General features: G+C 32.7%; 1 protein-coding gene across 11 annotated transcripts in view; it reads right to left on the minus strand.

Moving 5' to 3' along the window:
• Nucleotides 1-19652, minus strand: part of Ahi1 (Abelson helper integration site 1) — a 179432-nt gene that overhangs the window by 89667 nt on the left and 70113 nt on the right. For 9 of the 11 annotated variants that reach the window (XR_007345822.1, XR_007345823.1, XM_015501515.2 and 6 more), the window contains 3 exons: nt 17618-17814; nt 13145-13171; nt 2602-2722 (listed from right to left, as the gene is read on the minus strand). Coding sequence is in view for 9 of the 11 variants with exons in the window: in XM_015501515.2 (XP_015357001.1) it covers nt 2602-2722; nt 13145-13171; nt 17618-17814 (345 nt within the window). In the remaining 2 variants the exon portion in view is untranslated. The remainder of the gene's footprint in view (nt 1-2601; nt 2723-13144; nt 13172-17617; nt 17815-19652) is intronic. The other 2 variants (XM_048798685.1, XM_048798690.1) reach the window with 2 other exon arrangements.

Genomic DNA, 19652 nt, shown 5'->3' on the forward strand with positions numbered 1-19652 from the left:
GTCAATATATGTTTGGCTGAACATAAAAGCCCACATCGCAGTTGAGACATCCAGCAAGTAAACTCACCTATATGTAATTTATATATAAAAAAGATCCAACCCTGTTCATATATCTCTTCACATAATTGTAAGCAGGATCATATATATTAGCTCTGTGTGAACAGATTTTCCCTATACTTTATAAAGACAAACATTGTATGACCTACATATTTCAGATAGGTTTTCATTTGAGATTTTAAAACACTATATCCATATTATTTATTCTGTAGTCCTGTATTTTGGATTCTAATAGATTTGTAAAATCAAGAACACTTATTTAAAAACTTATTTGAACACTGAATAAAATCACATAATTTTAAAGAAAGAAATCTAATCCAAAGTCTTCACTTGTAGGGGACAAGAAAACTGAAACCTGTAAAATACTGCTCAAGATTCTACAGTCATTTAGAAATAGGGCCAGGTCTAGAAACTAGTCTACCTAGTTCCCTGCACAGAATATCTTCCACAGAGACTGGCTTTTTAATGAATAAAATGGAGAACTTGGCCATTTTGCAATCGATCATTCTGCTTTTATCATTTTTCCATATAGACCACATATTCTTCTTTTATCATTTTTCCATCTTAATAAACTTTCTAGGAAGGATATGCCTTATAGTGAGGTTAGCAACTGATTTTGGTATGGCCATGTAACCATGCATTGCATGGCTAAATGAGAATACCTCTGAGATAGTGCACATGTGGAGAGACATCCAGGATGTAGATATCCCATTTGTGGCCTGCATGGCCATGGGATCTAAAGGGAAATTGAGCCACTTTTATGTATGTGAAGTTTGCAAGGCTTGCCCTTATCATATCCAGCTGTTCCTCTGTTCTTCATCTCTATTCTTTATCTGTTTTAGTGATAATCCCTCTTAACATTTCAAAGGCTTTCCTATCTATCCTTCTGCTCTTCCTCTTCACAAAAAATAAAAGCACTTTATATTCATTATCTACACAATGTTGGCTGACAAGACAGAAGACACTATTTAAATAAATTTTAAACAATATGTTAACATTTATCTTTATTTAACAACTGACATTTATCTTCTAAGCCTTTAATCCAGAAATGTGGACTGAAAGGTTTGTTCCCAGAAATTCTGACCTAAGCACAAAGATGGAAAGCTCCCTCCTAAGTCATTAAAAGGACAAGTTATAAAGGAAAACCATCTATGTATTTAGGGTACAAAGACTAAGTCTAAAGGAGCATATAGTATATGCTGCACCTGCCAATGTAAATATCAATGATCAGCACTATTGCTTTAACTTCTGTTAGATATCTGAAACAAGACAAATTGAAATTTTTGAGGTTTGAGATAATGGTTAATTACTATAATGATCTGAATTTAGAAGTCAAAGTTTTTTCAAACCTAGCTTACACATATTCACCATGTTTACAATGTCAACATTTATACTTATGTTTACGTAAGTGTTTTCAGATATGTCATCTGAACACCATTATCAGTTTTCAAATGAAGAGTCTTGGGTTCACAGATATAATAAAAGACAACCAGCACTACTGTAAGCCTTCTGAATTCAAATATTTTTTCATTATACTATATAACGTATACAGCAAACTTAAAATAATTTGTACATGTAAATTCCAAAATACTTTCAAGGTTGAAAATGACAGTATCTCTGAACTTCTAAGAAAATTATGCTGATCTTTTCAAACTCAAATTTCTTTTTAATGTTTTTGTTAAAAAGTAATTGTTTTGTAATTTTCAGTTATCTCACATTTCTTAAAGAATTCAGTAATAGGAAAATTACTGTTAGAAATATATAGCTAACAGGGCTGGGGCTGTGGCTCAGCAGTAGAGTGCTTGCCTAGCATGTGCAAGGCCCTGGGTTCGATCCTCAGCACCAAATACAAATCAATAAACAAAATAAAGGTATTATGTACGACTAGAAATAAATAAATAAATATTAAAAAAGAAATATATAGCTAACAAAGAGAAAAAGTCATTTTTCAATGCAAAATAAACTTTTCTCACTTATAAGTTTTTCTTTGATATCCTCTGAAAACCTTATTTAAATTTGAATATTAGCCTAAAAATTTACAATTGAATAGTTCATATCAACTCAGTAATTCATGTAGATTTCTGAAACAAGCTTTTTTGCATATTTTATTAATTTGCCAACTTTTAGGGGATGTGATCTCTCTGCAGGTTGCATCCTATTTCTTCCAAAGTACATTCATTCTATCTTGACTTTACTTAAGATGAAAAATAGAATTAGTTGTAAACCATGGTTTCTTTACACAGCTGGGACACTGAATTAAATTTAGAATTATACATGTTTAAAACTCATATTTCTTCACCTTTAAGTTATTATCTGTTTAACAGAATACAGGTTCAGAATAGCTACTGTTCAAGTTAACAAATCTAAATTTCTTTGAAATAATTTCTGTGATTTCAAGGAAAAAAAGATGACTGAATAGAATTTACCAACTGTGAAACTGACCATTAAAATGCTATTTTGTTTCTGGAAGAGAAATATGTAAATTCATTTTAAAAATAACATCTGAACACTTAAAATAATAGTCAAAGTAAGAAAGGGGCTCACCGGTTTGAGTGAAACCAAACTGATGTAGAATCTCATGAGCGGACAGCATGTTTGACTGTTTTAACTTAGACTGTTGTGAAGAGGCTGGTGGTGGTGAAGTAAATGAGAGATTTTTGTTGACCTGCAATAGAAAATGCAAATCAGAAACTACAGCATGATTTTCTGGGTTACTTATGCAAAAACTGGATGTGAAATATTTGCTTACTAGCCAAATCAAAACATATGATGGGTTAAAAGAAGTGGTAATGATTTATATAATTAGTTTTTAAAGTTTACAAAACAAAAAACAAAATAGTTTTTATCAAGAAAGGTATACAGTGATGATGAAAGTTAACTATATTAAAGTAAATAAATCTTATTAAAGTTTGCTTATTATGAAATTAACATCATTAATAAAACAGAGTAGTCTTAATCCATGCAAAAAGTACAATGACTCTTTAAATGCTTTTAATTAAGAGTGTAAAATGTTTCATATCCACATTTCTCTAGCATTTTAGTGAAATAGCAGGTACTTCCTTTTTATAGACTGTAGAGAAAACACCTGTAAGACTAGCATTTATATAAATCAGGGTGACAGAGATAACACAGCTGTAACTTAACTTGTGAAACAGTTATTCTGTGAAACAGTTATTCTGTTTAAAAACAGCATGACTTTAGAAATAATATTAAGCAAAATTTCTGTAAATGTAAGGTTTTACACAACATGTAAAACTTATTATGATTGTCAGTACAACAATCTCACAGGAATGAAACATGTATTTTGGCTATGTAAAAAATAATTGTTCACTAAAAAAGTTTGAAGTGTTTATGAAGACATTTATATTGTAAACTAGAATGAATTTCAGGAAAAAAGCAAGTCCTTAGTTCATTATTAATAAGTCAGCAATTTTTTAAAATTATTACTATGAATCATGATAAAATGTGATATATTTTTTTAAAAATTGGAACAATATAATATTTTAGTTCACTGCACATATGTAATTGGTGAATTAAGAAAGCTAAAATTATAAATTATGACATAAATACTAATATATAAAAATAGTTCCTTTTCTTTTTATTTATTTACTTACTTTGGTTTAAATATTAAAAACCACAGAGTGGACTTCTGCATCAGTATTTGGGGCTTTAAATAAGATAGTTCTGGGTTGGGGTTATAAGCAACTTATCTGACTCATTATTTGCATATTTGTAAATGCTTCCTTTCTTTCAAATAGTAATGCTATATCTTAGATTAACTTTTTCTCTTGGAGCAAAGAATTTTAGAAGATTCAGTAAAAAATCAATTAAGAACATGTACTAACACAATTCTAAAGTACCTAAATGGTTATGATGACATTTAATAAAACACAAAACTATTTTTCAAAGTAGTCAAAAGCGGTCAAATATCACCTCAGTGCTAAAATACTGTCCAGCTTTAAAAATTCTCAGACTCCATTATCAAACACTGACCAAAATTAAGTTGATTATTTATATTAATTGTATCTAAAATAAAAAACAAAACCAATATCTTTGAGCTTCCTTATCCATCTTTAAATGGAGATTATAAAAATAATATCTATGAGTTAATGGGGATGTGCCAATACATATGAACATCTGGTATTATAAAGTGATATTTACATGTTAACCATAAAACACTAAGTAACATTAAGTAAGAAATAGGTTAAATAGGACTGAAGGTATGGCTCAGTGGTAGAGTGCTTGCCTAGCATGCACAAAGCTCTGGGTTTGATCTGAAGAAATGTAAAAAACAAAAACAAACAAACAAAAAAACCTAAACCAAAACCCCCCCAAACTTTAAGTACAATATAAAGTGCTATATAAATTTAATTATTATTATTAACATCATCTAAAAGAGAATTAGGATATTTAATGTAATATGGTGATGCAATAAATCAGAATTCTATAATTTTAAATGTAAGTACTATATACAAAAGGACACATTTATCACTTAACTATATATTCATTCCTTTTGTCAGTTTCTTGAAAATGATTTTCCTACATGCCAAACAATGTATTTTAAGATCTGTTGTAAATTAACAGGTGTATGCTGGAGATATGAATCTATGTTTGTATCTCTGTATGGTCATGGATACACACAAACACACACACACACAGTACCTACAATGACTTTTATAGTTGTCCTCTTTAGAAATCTATGTGCACAATTTATGTGCACTGAAACAAAACAAAACAAAAACACCAGCAAAGCTTGAAGAGTGTACTGAATGCCTCTGCTCAAACAGAAAAACTTATCACTCTTTTTAAATAAAATGTTGTTTGGAAAGATAATTATAATTACATATTCTTGTGGAGTTTTTTTTTTATATAATTCTGTTATTTCTTGACACCTTTCTTTGGAGGCTATTCAAATTTCCATTAAGTGATGTATAGTAACACAACAGAGCAGATAAGGCAATTTTCAAGGTTTGCAAAAACTGTTATTATTGTTAGTATTAGTCAATTGAAATTAGAACTCAAAGTGTTTTCAAAGCTAGCTTCCATATATTTATCACTTCATTTAGAGGAAGAAAAATAATAATAATAACCATTAGATAGAGTGAAGCAACATCTATTTTTGAAATATATGCTGTGGAAAAGAATTGCTTAATAATTTTACAACAACAGAAAGGTTGGCTAAGATAGTCTACCCTATACCGATCTACCCTCTTTTCACAACACATTTTCTGCTTGCTTCACGCAAAAACCACAGTCTGCCAAAGTCAGTTTACTACCTCCATATTGAAGAACACTTAAAGCATAAAACTTGAATGAAATTCATGGTAGGTAAAAAGAAAAAAATCACCTAGAACTTCTGCCAAGTTAATTACAAAACTGTTTTGCCTACTCTTTTAGAGCATACGCAGCTTTATGCAAAATATGCAAACATTAATTCTCTAGAAATGGGTTCATTTTAATGTTAAGAACCTCACTGTCCCAAACATAAAACTGAATGCAAAAGACTAAATAAGCTAAGGAAAGTTTCTCTTTTAATCATTAGTTAAAATTGAAAACTTTTGGGAGAGATATAACACTCATTTCCATATATACATACAAGTCTAATCATTTTAGCTAACTTTAGATTGTATGATACTTTCACCACAAATAGAATTTTTCATAATTTTTAAGCTTTGAAGACTCCTCAAATTGGTTTTAAGTTATATCTGAATATTCTGATGCTGTTTATATGCTGCATTCACAAGTTCAACTCTTTGCCCATACAGCTGTCAAATTTTTCCACCAAATCTATACAATAATGCAGGTTAATATTTTAATCTGAAGACAGTTCTGGAGGCAAAAATAACCCAATAATATTCAGGAAATGTTTACTGCAAATTATTTTTGCAAATTATCTGTTATAAAAATTAAAATCCCAGTTTTGAAAAAGAAGTTAAACAGAAAGCTTGAAGTAAAGTAATATTCAAAGTATTTGTAGTATTTTTTTTTTTACATTCTCAGAATATAAATTCTAACAGAAGCTTATGTTGCTATGATTTCTAGGTTAGTAAAGCCAATAAATGAGTAGGCCATTGTATCTTAAGAAACATGATCTCAAGGCCTTCAGATGTTTTCTTTATAAATTGGGACAGAGAAGTGAGAAGAGAAGTGAGAAGAGAAGTGAGCGACTGGGAAGGAACTATTAGAGACTTTTTTTTTTTTTTTGGTACCAGGGATTGAACTCAGGGACACTTTACCATTAAGCCACATCTCTAGTCCCTTTTTATATTTTATTTAGAGATGGGGTCTCACTGAGTGACTTAGGGCCTTGCAAAATTACTGAGGCTGGCTTTGAACTTGAGATCCTCCTGCCTCAGCCTCCAGAGCTGCTGGGATTACAGGCGTGCTCCATGGCACCCTAGAGAGTTTTTTCAATGGTAAGGTACCAAAAAATATTACCTCTAAACTAGTTCATTATGACTAATATTAACTAAAATCAGAAGTCAAATTTGAAGCAGTCATTATGAAGTTTTATTTTGTAATATTTAATCAGATTTTGGGGGGCCTCTGATAGCTACCATGGTGTTGGTGTTTCAAAGATTACTGATATGATTCCTCCAAGTACACTTTAAAATAGATCTTGGTTTCCTTCAAGACTTTCACTACTTTCCCGTTTAGTCTACTGCCCAGCTTTGCAAGGAAAATGTGACTTTGAACCTCCTGAAATCCTCACTTTCAAACCTATGACCGAATACACCTCCTCTACCTACCCTCATCTCTTCTTTTACTGTCAGAGGAAGAAGTGCATCTGTTTAAGATTAATACCTTCACTGGTGTCCTTGGGGATGCCCCTAAAGCTCTTTCAAATTCTACTCTCAACTTCTCCACTGGCTCTTTTGTCACAAGCTAGAATAGATCCTTCTACTTTAGAACAAAAATTAACAGCAAACAAAAACTCCCTATAATTCTATTTCCCTCAAGTTTCATTAGAAGGTAAATTCCTTGCAAAACAGCACACAGTTGCTATCCAGGTACCTCAATCTTTCATTCTTAAAACAGCTACAACAAAGCTTGTCTTTACTGTTAACACTAAATGTGAAGTGAAGGTCACTCTGTACTTTCAATCATGAAATTCAGGAGATTCACACAGGCCTTTGACACTGTCCACAACTCTCCTCTCTTCATTTTTAATCCTGTTTATCTTGTCATACCCATACATTCCTCATTAGTGTATTTGCTAGATCCACTTTAGCCCTCTTCTACCCTCACATTATATCATATTGTTACTCTGGGCAGGAACATTCATTTTATTACTTTATATGCTTTCTAACGCTGTATCTTATATTGAAAACATGCCTCTTGGTCATTAAGCTCAAAGCTAACCCAATCTTTCTGTACAATTTATTTTCTCAGGAAAAGCTACTACTCTCTGCCTAAGTGCCCAGGATAGAAAGCTGGACTCTCCCTTAACTGCTCCTCACAAGCCACAAAGACCACATATAGAATAAAGCCAGCATTCTACATATTGTTAGAACAAGAGAACTCAACTTGCTCATATCCAGTTTTGGAATGCCAGTAAGAAATAATTATATTTTTTTAAAAAATAATTTAAAAACCCTTTCAAAAGAACCCTTTTCCAAACAACTGAAAACCATTATTCTACTCAAATCTCAACTTGATTTTGTCTTCCTTATGATGAAAATATTTATGTGTGTGTGTGTGTGTGTGTGTGTATATATATATATAATTTTTTTCCCTCCTCTGTTTCTCTCTTAGTGGTGCTAGGGATTGAACCCAGGGCCTTATGCATGCAAAGCAAATGTTCCACCAGTAAGCTATATTCCCAGGTCCCAAATGAATAAATAAATATATTTTTAATAAGCAGTTTTCTCTGGAATCTCTATTTTTTAAACATTTTAAAATGTTTTCAGTAAATAATATGTTCCAAGATAGATTAGATTATAATATAGATTACTACTTTACATTTATAGAATTCTTATACTAAACATAATTTAATAAATTTTTACTTGGCTGCATTTATTATCACTTACCCGGGATGAATATAATTAAAAAAAAAAAAAAAAGAAAAAGAAAAAGAAGATTAAATCCTCTTCAAGACCTCAATACCAGTTACTACCTGGACAGCAATAAGATGAGAACTCTCTCACCCTTCCATCATCAAATCTATATTTTTATTTTCTCTTTAGAATAGTCCCTCCATTTGAACTCAAGATTATATTCCCTCTCACTTTTTTTTGTAAAGGACTTGATTCCAGTAATTACTACCTCCATGGTACATTATCAACTTTTAAACTACCACCAAATTATTCCCATCTGCAAGTAAGTATGCTTTAATATTCCACCTAATATTCCCCTCCACTCCTGCCCTGTTTCTCTGATCCCCAGCCATGATATAATTCCTTAAAAGAATGGCCTATATTTCTGGTCTCAGATTAATTCACTCAGGTTCCATTTTCAACCCATTTCTCTTGTTCTTTTGTCTACATTATTTAATGAAACAGTTTTTACCAAAGTAACCAAAGGCCAACATCTTGCCAAATACAAAGGTCAACTCTCTGTCTTTATCTTACTATTCTCTCAGCAGTATACAACCATCTACCACTCTTCTTTCTTGAACTACTCTAGGCTCTTCTTTACTGATATGCCATGTGATATCATTCAGTCTATCAGCTTAAAAAAGGAAGGAAAGAAGGAAGACTCTAAGAAAGAAAGACTTTAGTCCTGACTTCACTACCAAATATGAGACTCATATATCCACTGTCTACCTCATAGATATCCCTATATTTAAAACTCTACTTTTACGACTTGCTCCCTTGACTCTAGTACTCCTCACATTAAAAGAACAGAGGGGTGGGATAGGAAGGGAGGGAGCATGGGGTTAGAAATGATGGTGGAATGTGATGAACATTATTATGCAAAATACATGTATGACAACACAAATTGGTGTGAATATACTTTGTATATAGCCAGAGATATAACAAATTGCGCTGTATATGTGTAATAAGAATTATAATGCAGGGGCTGGGGATGTGGCTCAAGTGGTAGCGCGCTCGCCTGTCATGCGTGCGGCCCGGGTTCGATCCTCAGCACCACATACAAACAAAGATGTTGTGTCCGCCGATAACTAAAAATAAATAAATATTAAAAAAAAAAAAAAAAGAATTATAATGCATTCCACTGTCATATAGAAATAAAAAAAATTAATTAAAAAAAGCATACCACCAGAACCCACACAATTACTGAAACCAAAAACATGAAATTTATTCCTCATTCCTTCACTTATACCACATTGAACACATCACCAAGTCCTGATGACTCTATTCCCAAAATATACACCAAAACTGTCCATTGCCTGCATCTTCATTATTACTACACTAACAGAGGCCTACTACATAAAGAGAGGTCTCCTCTTTATGGACTATAATAACAGTCTGCTGGCTTCTCTGCTTAAAAGACTCATTCTCTTACAATTCATTCTACTCTTCCTGGCTGGTTTCTCTGATTAAAATACTATTTCTAACTCCTAATCATGCTGGCAAGACCCTTTAATAGAATCTGCATGATCTACTACTGATTACCCCTTACCCTGTTCATGAAAACATGCTTCCCCTTGCTTCTTCACTACTTTCTTAAGCATAGGTCTTTCTGCTCCTTGAGCATGCCAGTACTACTCCTAAGATCAGAATTTAGGAAACAATTAGCTCCTTGTTAAGGATTTTTTTCTGAGAGGGCTCCCATGATATCCTGAGAGTAGCCCCGACTTGCAAGCATTTTTATCCCATGGACTTATTTTCTTTGTATCACTTATTTCCTTTGTCTGTCTATAATAAAATGTTTTTGTTCACTGTTACATCCCAAGCATTTAGAAAAATACTTGGTAAGCACCAATAAATATTTATATTTATAGTTATAAATATAAATTAGAAATATAAATAGAATATTTAGAAAAAAATAAATAAGCTTTCAACAAAGTAAAAATATGGCTGGAATTTAAGAAAGAAAAAACTTTTATTTAACAAGCCCTAATGAAAATTTATTATCCAGGATCTAAAAGATGAGAAAGTGCATATACTGTGCTGTGAAGATGAAATACCTTTGATGAATAACAAGACCATTCAATGTGAAAGAAGTGCTAAAACAACAGCAGATTCAAATGCAATAGAATGAAATTCAATTAGTATATCACATCATAAGAAAAAAAAAAACTCACAAGAATCACAGACCTAAATTTAAGAACTAAAACTATAAAACTCATAGAAGAAAATGTAAACCTTTGAGACAGGGTTAGGCAATGTTTTTTTTACATGTGACACAAGAGAGACAAGTGACCAAAAAAAAAAAAAAAAGAAGAAGATAAAATGAACTTCAGAAAAATGAATGAAAACCTCTTTATTTCAAAGAAAAACATCAAGAAAATGGAAATAATATAAATGGGAAAACATATTTGCAGATTATCTATCAGATAAAACATTTGTATTCAATATATATAAAAACTATAAAAACCTATTGAAAGTGAACAACAAAAAAGACAAGAAACTCAATTTAAAATCAGGGCAAAGGATTTGAAGAAATATCTTTCCAAAGAAAATACCTTGTTTGTGGGATTCTAATATGGTACATACACTTTGGAAAATAGTTTGACAGTTCCTCAAACTGTCAAAAATAAGAGTTACCATATGACTCAATAAGTCCACACCTATATTAAACCCCAGAGAAATAAAAATGTCCACATCTCCCAAAATATGTTCACAGTAGTATTATTTTTAATAGCTAAAAGGTAGAAACAACTCAAATGTTCATAAACTGATGAAGAGATTAGTAAAATGTAACATATCCAGACCGTGGAATCTTCTTTGGCAATAAAAAACAATACTGAGACATTTAGAAAATGAAGAATGCTTAAAATATCATTTTGAGTAAAAGAAAGTTACAAAAGACCACATATTATACAATCCCATTCATATATAATGTCCTGCATGGGCAAAACTATGGAAAGTATATTAGTGGTTACCATGAGTTTGTGATGTGTGTGTGAGCATGTAGGAATTGGGAATGACTACTAACAGATACGGGAGTTCATTCTGGAGTAATGAAATAGTTCTAAAATCAAAGCTGGATGGCTGCATAACTTGAATAGGGTAAAAAAGCAATGAATTACATACTTTTTTTTTTTTTAAATTTTAATATTTATTTTTTAGTTTTTTTGGCGGACACAACATCTTTGTATGTGGTGCTGAGGATCGAACCCAGGCCGCACCCATGCCAGGCGAGTGCAATACCGCTTGAGCCACATCCCCAGCCCAAATTACATACTTTTAATAAAGATTAATATTGTGGTATGTGAATTACATCTCAATAAAACATATTTACAAAGAAAAACTGAAGATATTAATAAGGTTAATCTTTCCAGATATAATATGTAATCATTTTTTTTCAATGAGCATTCATTCTACTTTTTCATTTATGAGCATTCACTTTCCTGTTACATTTATGTAGAGAACATTCTCCATACAGATTGGCTAAATGTGTGCAGGATGCTTTTACTCTTTGGGCATTCAGACAGCATCACAAAAGAAGGGCATGCAATATATTTGTTAAAAATAAAAGAGAAATAACTTTGAATTGCTAGTCAGAGAATAAACTTTTTTTGAGGGGGCACTAGCCTTTTATACTGTGTATACATAAAATTTAGTAATCTTGGAGCTACAATCATTATACCAATCAATGCTATCAGAACAAGTTTCCTGAACATCTGCAGCCCCAGTCAGAATATAGCATGTTCTCTTTTTTCCTCCATTTTCCTTCTCTTGTCTATATTTGATATCTTGTTGACTTTGTGATAATTAGGTAAAAAGTGATAGGTCCCGACTGATATTGGACAGCTCAGTGATGGGGTAGGCCCAGTATTTTCTGATATGTTTCCTCTGTAAGATGCCCCATGAGGAAAAAGATAACAGCCTACCACATTCTGTGTGTCTGCCACATGGTAGTGGGTACTTATTGAATTAAAAAAAATTTCCTGCATCGACACTATATGAAGCAGTCTTTGATCACACCAACACCATTCTAATTCTTTCCCTTCTCATCTTTTATTTTGTGACATATAATTATATTTGATAAACGAATGTTTAACTGAACTTTGGAAGTGGCAGAAAAGGGAAGAATGAAAAAACAAGGCCATTCCAACTCCTTAATTTATTTTCTCAACAACTGAGTTAAAGGTTATAAATAAATAAATTAGTCTTGTTTGTAAAAGGAGGATTGCTGCTGTGTATATCTCATACACTTTAGTTCACACTCTCTAATTAATCAAGGGTCTCTTTGTGTACTATAGTTCTTAGATTAAATTTGGATTCTCAGGTAAACCACAAACTCAGTAAGCCTCAGCCTCCTCCTTTCTAAATTAAGAATAACAATAATATCTAATCTGTCCTTCAGGATTATTATATGATTAAATGGGGAAAGAGTACAAAACACTTTGATAAATAATTAAAGCATTATCAGCACAACATATAATTAACTGCAACTTGTGTGCATTTCAATACTTATAAAATTTATTTAGCATATACCCATCAGATAATACTGGTTGATGTCTCCTATGTATTAATTATCATGTAAAATTTATCTGGACTAAGAATATAGCCCAGTGGTAGAGTGCTTACCTTGTGTGTGTGAGGCCCTGGGTTCAATTCCCAGCACCCCATCCCTCAAAACAAAACAAGACAAAACAAAACAAAACAAAAAAAAGCATAAAATTTTTCTCAGAGAATGAAAAAACCTGCTAGTTCTTTACCGAAAATATACCCCATCACAATATTCTTTTATTTTATTCTTTTTTTATTTACTGTTCCTAAATCTTCAAAATTGTGAAATTACTTGCTAAATTTTTTAGCAAGTAATTTTTACTGAATTCTAAGATCCCAGTGTAATAATCCCTTGAAAAATTCTAATTCCAATTAAGGAAAGTATATACCAGATTAACTTATGTAGAAGTTCTAAACTCTACAAGAATGCATTGCAACTCTCTGGTGTAGCACAATGAAAACTATAGTTTAAAGTTACCTTCCTGGTATTAAGAACTACTTACTTTTGCAGCACAGGATCGTATCACCTCCTAAAAGACATACAGTACAATAAAGAAGTATTCATAATTTCATTGAAATAAAGTAAAAACTCTTTTCAATTCATTCAGATATTGACCTTATAATAACCAAAAACAGCATTTGGAAGAGTTTATCACCCTGCAGTTATTACTCTGCATTGTTTCCAATAAGTTGGAAGGAGTATAAATTAAAGGCAGTAATCAACAGACTTGTGAGAGCCCATATGTGTCTGCCTCAATGAAGACCTGTCTTCTCAATAAACCTGGAGTAAACACTAAAATTCTGCAGTAGAATCCTAATGTCTAAAAGATACCCTGAATTAACTGTAGTATAATTACATCTATAAAATATCCATAAATATAATTTCTAAATTAATAATTTATACCAGGGGACATCTCAAAAACACCACTGAATGGTAAAGAATATGACTAGTGTTTAAAAAGCTAAAAAAGGAAACTACTTGCAATTCATAGGACAAGGCCAAGAAAAGATCATTTTTGAAAGGGAAACTAATAAGTCAATACATAATGGAAAATTACAAACTTTTCTGCTAAGGAAACACCAAAAATACATAAGTCAAATTAAGGTTAACCATATATATCATCAGTCTAGTAAAGAGTTAAAGAAAAAGAGTAATAATCAACATAGGGTTTAGAAAAAAAAAGAGTATTGAAAATAAAAAATATCAACTTTTTGTCAGAAACTTCTAAGGTACTGTATCTAAAGGAGAGTAGTAATTTAATTACTGAAAGAGTAATTAAAAAGTGGGGATAATACTAGTACCCACTACTATCCTACAGAATGGTTTGAGGATTAAATAAACATGTAAAGACTTAGAACAGTGCCAGAAATATATTATGTCAATTATTACTTATAATGAAACAGATATTATCAATGGCCAATATAAGGTGAAATCTCCTGTGAGGTAGAGAAAATTAATCAACTTTTCTCAAAACTGGCATAAAACATTTTTAAATTCATCCAATTCTTTCTCCTCTGATGCTATTTAATAAGTACCTCTGAGATCTACTGACTTAGGTTAGAATGGGAGGCTGATCTTAAGTTTCCCAACAGATGGAAAGGTCTACCTTTCATTAAAAGATATTTTTTCAGGTTTATTAATCAACTTTTTGTAGGATTGATTACTTTTAGTAGGTAACCCAAACTCTGAGCAACTGTGGATACATTGGTAAGAGCAAATTTTTGGATCTGAAAACTTTCGAGATATATCATCCTGTGAAGTCTTACTGAGGTTGCAGAATGCCTTTTAGGTACTGCTATGGCAGCAACATACAATGAAGTCTAACTATGAGACAAACAATTTATATTTTTACTACATGGTAATGTTACCAAAACAGGGAGTTTTGATATGTCCTTTATTTGCTAATGAGCAAACACCTCTTAAATACCTTCTGAGCTGAATTTATTATACAGTTCTCTCTCTCTCTCTCTCTCACACACACACACACACACACACACGCACACACACACACACAAAATCACATCCTAAACCTGAACTATAATCTATTAGAAAATACTCCAATTTTACTAACAAAGAAACAATTATCTCTAATAACAGACTTCTATAAATTGATGAACAACCTATACAAAAAAAGGAATTTTGAGTCTATTGAAAAATAATTTCAAGAAACAAACAAAAAAGACATTGTGACAAAAGGTGGGGATCCCGTCAACCCCAAAACTTGCAAAATATAAAAAGAATAAAGAAATAATAGAATTCCCATCTTATAGATGAGGAAAAATTAGGCTTACTTATCTGGAATAACAAAGCAGGTATAGGTTGGTGCCACAGACCTATGTCTGTACCTAAGCTGTAAAGCCTTAACTATTTTCACTTATCTTTTTTTTCTGCATTCTTAAGGATGTTTCTGAAATTAGTCCTCCAGGCTATACTACTGATCTGATATTTTTATGTGTCAATTTTCCCCTTTACCATTTGCAATGTAGAATTAATTGAACCTTGCCTTTCAAACTTCTTTAAATTCTTTTTACCTTAGCCAGATAACTTTTACATCAAAATCCCAGACTGTATTTCCATTTCTTCATTAATAGAAACCCCGATTTCTTCTATTTTATTGAGAACAAAACCTAAAACATTCTGTTTATTAGAACAAATTATTTTAAGATATGCTTTGCCTATTCTTTTCTTTCTTAATGCACATAATCTTTTTAATGGCCCATCTCTGGCCCTAAATGAGATCAATAAATTTTACCATTTTGAACTCAGACTGTCCAGTGGGTTGCATACATCCCCTAAACCTATCTCTGGTGGATTTCAGTACTCTTATTCTGTGGCTCTGCTGAAATTAAATGGAATATGCTGTTCCTGTCTCGTTTTGAGGGGCTGTGAAGAGAATTTACTCCCGAGACGTACAACAATTTTTTTTTTTCATTAACTGCTACTGTTCTATTAGTTTGGGTGATACTGCTTCTTCTTTATCTAATGCCTCTGTGATCTCATTCACTAGTTTCCATACAAAATTCCTCCACAGTATAACACTAGTAGAGGCTCAATAGTTACACATGGAAAAACAATTAGCTACTACTGCTTTATATAATGTTAGAAATGTTTTAAAAAATAGCAAGGGAGATTATGCACATAATATTCCAATTTTATGTTAAAAAACTTTATATCTATCCTTTGAACAGAAACTGTTTTTCTGTCTGTAAAAATAAGGGTAACCATCACCATCATGCCTATCTTACAAGGCTACTACAACAATAAAAGAGGCAATGTGAGTACTACAGTGAAAAGATTCTAACTAACAGTTGTTTGAATACCTGTCACTACCTACCAGACTTGAGGTAAATAAAGGTCAAGGATTTAACATTTTTATGTTCTCTGGAGTGACTTCAATATAGTAGATAATCAATAAATATTTGAAATAACTAAACTTTCTTTGTTCCAAGTGTTAGAGCTCAACTTGGAAGTCCAAGATATATTTGGTCAACACTTTCTACAAAAATAGTGCACAGGTGTAGAGAGCAAAAGTGGTTTTTTGCAGAGGCTATTAGCAGGTACTTAATACACAAATGTATGGTGTCAGATAGGAGAACGCCAATTAGAAAATAGGAAACCATGGAGGAAGGTCAAGAGCTGGGAAAAATGTAAAGAATGGGAAAGTTTTGGAAAGAAAATTAAGGTACAGACTGATCTCCCTGAAATGAATACTGAAAAAAAAAAAATGGTTAAAGACAAAACAAGATATAGCACTTGTGTAAAGGGAAGTTTAGGAATTTAGTTTTTCCTTAGATCACCTAGTCTATTTTAGTTTTTAATGAAGATCAGTTATGTAGACTAGGGGATACAGAGGACTGCCTTCAGGGAGCTTACAGTTTAGATGAGAGCATAAAACACCTATTTATTATGTTCTTTCTAAGTTTTGGGAACTGTGATTTTAGACCAGTTGGTCTCAGCGGGTGGTCCTCTGACCAGCAGCATTGCCTGGGACTTGTCAGAAATTGTTGAGAGCCACAGCAGAAGGGGCCCCAGCAAACTTTCAGACTGCCAGCTGATGATTGGCTCAAAATCTAGCTGATTGGCTCCTCTGCGGTGATGCTCATTGGGCTGTTTCCCCGCCCTTTCAGACTACTGAGCTGCTCATTGGGGGACTTTTTTTGGCTCCGCCCACACAACCCAGCCAATGGGCCTCAAGAGTAGGAGGAGAGGGGGAGGTTGAGAGGCTTGTGGGAAGCCGGTGGTGGCACTTGGGCTCTGAGGGTTTTTCCTGAGGAGCTGTTTTGTTTGGTGTGTGTGGTTCTAAAAATAAAGTTAGTTTCTTTTGACAAGTGGCTCCTGAATTGTGCCCAGCCAGACTGCGACAAATCATAGGACATCTCAGATCTGTTGAATCACAAACTCTAGGTGTGGAGCCTGGCAAGCTGTGCTTTGATAGGACTATCAAGCGTTTCCAATACACACTAAAGTTTGAGAACCACTGAAGGAAACATGAGATTTACAGCAAGATTTTTATGGGAATCTGAACACCTGGACAGAGATTGTTTGAATACTATCATCTTTCTAAGAAGTGGTCCTGTGGTATGACCCTGAGAATTCACAGGCTGAGGGTCAGAGGCTATTAACTTCCTCCTGTCCCTCAGAGATCTTACTTGGCAGGATTGAGAAGGCTACTGTTTCTCTTCCTTTTCTAGGAAAGGAGTCACAACCATGTGTGTCAAGTCCTACTTATGCTCTTCTTTAAAGCCTTCTTACAACTAGGTCTTGGGCTCGTATTTACAGAAATAACAAGTCAAGACAGTATGACAGATTATCCTAAATTTAGTTAGTCTACTATAATTAATGATTTCAGAAAGGAACTACGAAAGTATATGAAAACCTAGTTTTAAGAAATTAACTTACTTCATTAATATTTATTTGCAAGGCAATATAAAATACAATAGAAGTGGTTTTAAGTTTTAATAATAATTAAACATACTGTGACAGTTTCAAGTCTCTGCTTCACTATCTGCATCTTTGTTGAAGAATTTTCAGTGTGGACAAATTCATCAATTTGAAAAGAGCCTTGATGAGGCAGTTTAGGACAGGTACATAAAGCATCTTGGCTTTGGTGTATTCCAGGTAATGGAAATGTTCCATTGTAGCGTTTGAACATTTCAGCCTCCTGCTGCGCTACTGAAAAAAATGAATCCATCATTAGTTTGATTCATCATTGCAAAAGCATAACCAAATGATTAAGCCACGAAACTGTAGCATTCAACAAATGATCAGATACTGCATAACATTTTAAAAACTAGGTTAAAAAGACAACATAACTGACAAAATATATAAAATTACTAGATACACTAAAACCACAAGAAAGGAAATATTGGGGGCTGGGGATATAGCTCAGTTGGTAGAGTGCTTGCCTCACATGCACAAGGCCCTGGGTTCAATCCCTGGCACAGCAAAAAAAAAAAAAAAAAAAGAAATATAATTATTTCACAATTTCATGTCAAACAGTATTGTAATTGAGCCTTAAAAAGACCATGCAAACTGATATGGGAGCATAACTTGTTGAACACAGGTATATATAAAACAGAATATTAAAAAAACAGGGATCAAAGATATTTAAAGAGATGTTATAATAATAAAAATAAATATTCACAAATCCATCTCACTATAATTGTTCTCATGTTTCTATATATCTCTTCCAATCTTTATACTTACATACTTTTATAAAAAATGCCACAAGGTGAATATATTTTAATGCTTTCTCAATTAAATGAAAATATTCTCATATATCTACAATGATACAATTAACATGTTTTATAATATCTAATGAAGTAACATAATTTTTAAATGCATTTTCCAATTACTGAATATTTACAATGTTTTCTGTTTTTCCTTATTATAGACATTGCATGAATAAGTTCTTTCAAAGTGGACTTCACTTCTTAACATATTTTCTATTTTGTATTTAATTCCCCAGAGTGGGAAAGATGACTCAATGACTCAAAGGTGATTTTTTTAAACTCATTTTATTTTATTTTTTAGAGAGAATATTTTAATATTTATTTTTTAGTTTTCGGCGGACACAACATCTTTGTTTTGTATGTGGTGCTGAGGATCGAACCCGGGCCGCACGCATGCCAGGCGAGCGCGCTACCGCTTGAGCCACATCCCCAGCCCCTAGGTGATGTTTTTTGATGATGATGACCACAATGACAACCACAGCCATGAGAACACTGCACTGTACTTTTATGTTTTTTAGGAAGCTTTCACATATTTTATCTCATGTGATCATTTAAAATAGATGAATCTGAAACAATTTTTAATGCCTATCTGTATACACAGAGAAAAATGTATACAATCATCATTTAAAAAGTACTTCCTCACCAAAAAAACAAATAACCCAATCAATAAATGGGCCAAGGACCTGAACAGACACTTCTCAGAAGAGGATATACAATCAATCAACAAGTATATGAAAAAATGCTCATCATCTCTAGCACTTAGAGAAATGCAAATCAAAACTACTCTAAGATTTCATCTTACTCCAGTCAGAATGGCAGCTATTATGAAGACAAACAACAATAAGTGGGGGAAAAGGTACATTCATACACTGCTGGTGGGATTGCAAATTGATGCAGCCAATCTGGAAAGCAATATAGATTCCTTGGAAAACTGGGAACGGAATCACCATTTGACCCAGCTATTCCTTTCCTCGGTCTATACCCAAAGGATTTAAAAGTAGCATAGTACAAGGACACAGCCACATCAATGTTTACTACAGCACAATTCACAATAGCTAAACTGTGGGACTAACCTAGATGCCCTTCAGTAGATGAATGGATAAAAAAAAAAGTGGCATATATAAACAATGGAATATTACTCAGCAATAACAGAGAATAAGATCATGGCATTTTCAGGTAAATGGATGGAGTTGGAGAAGATAATGCTAAGTGAAGTAAGCCAATCCCCAAAAAACCAAAGGCCGAATGTTCTCTCTGGTAAGTGGATGCTGATCCATA

This window comes from Marmota marmota, unplaced genomic scaffold, assembly GCF_001458135.2.
Source record: "Marmota marmota marmota unplaced genomic scaffold, marMar, whole genome shotgun sequence".
Taxonomy (NCBI): Eukaryota; Metazoa; Chordata; class Mammalia; order Rodentia; family Sciuridae; genus Marmota; species Marmota marmota.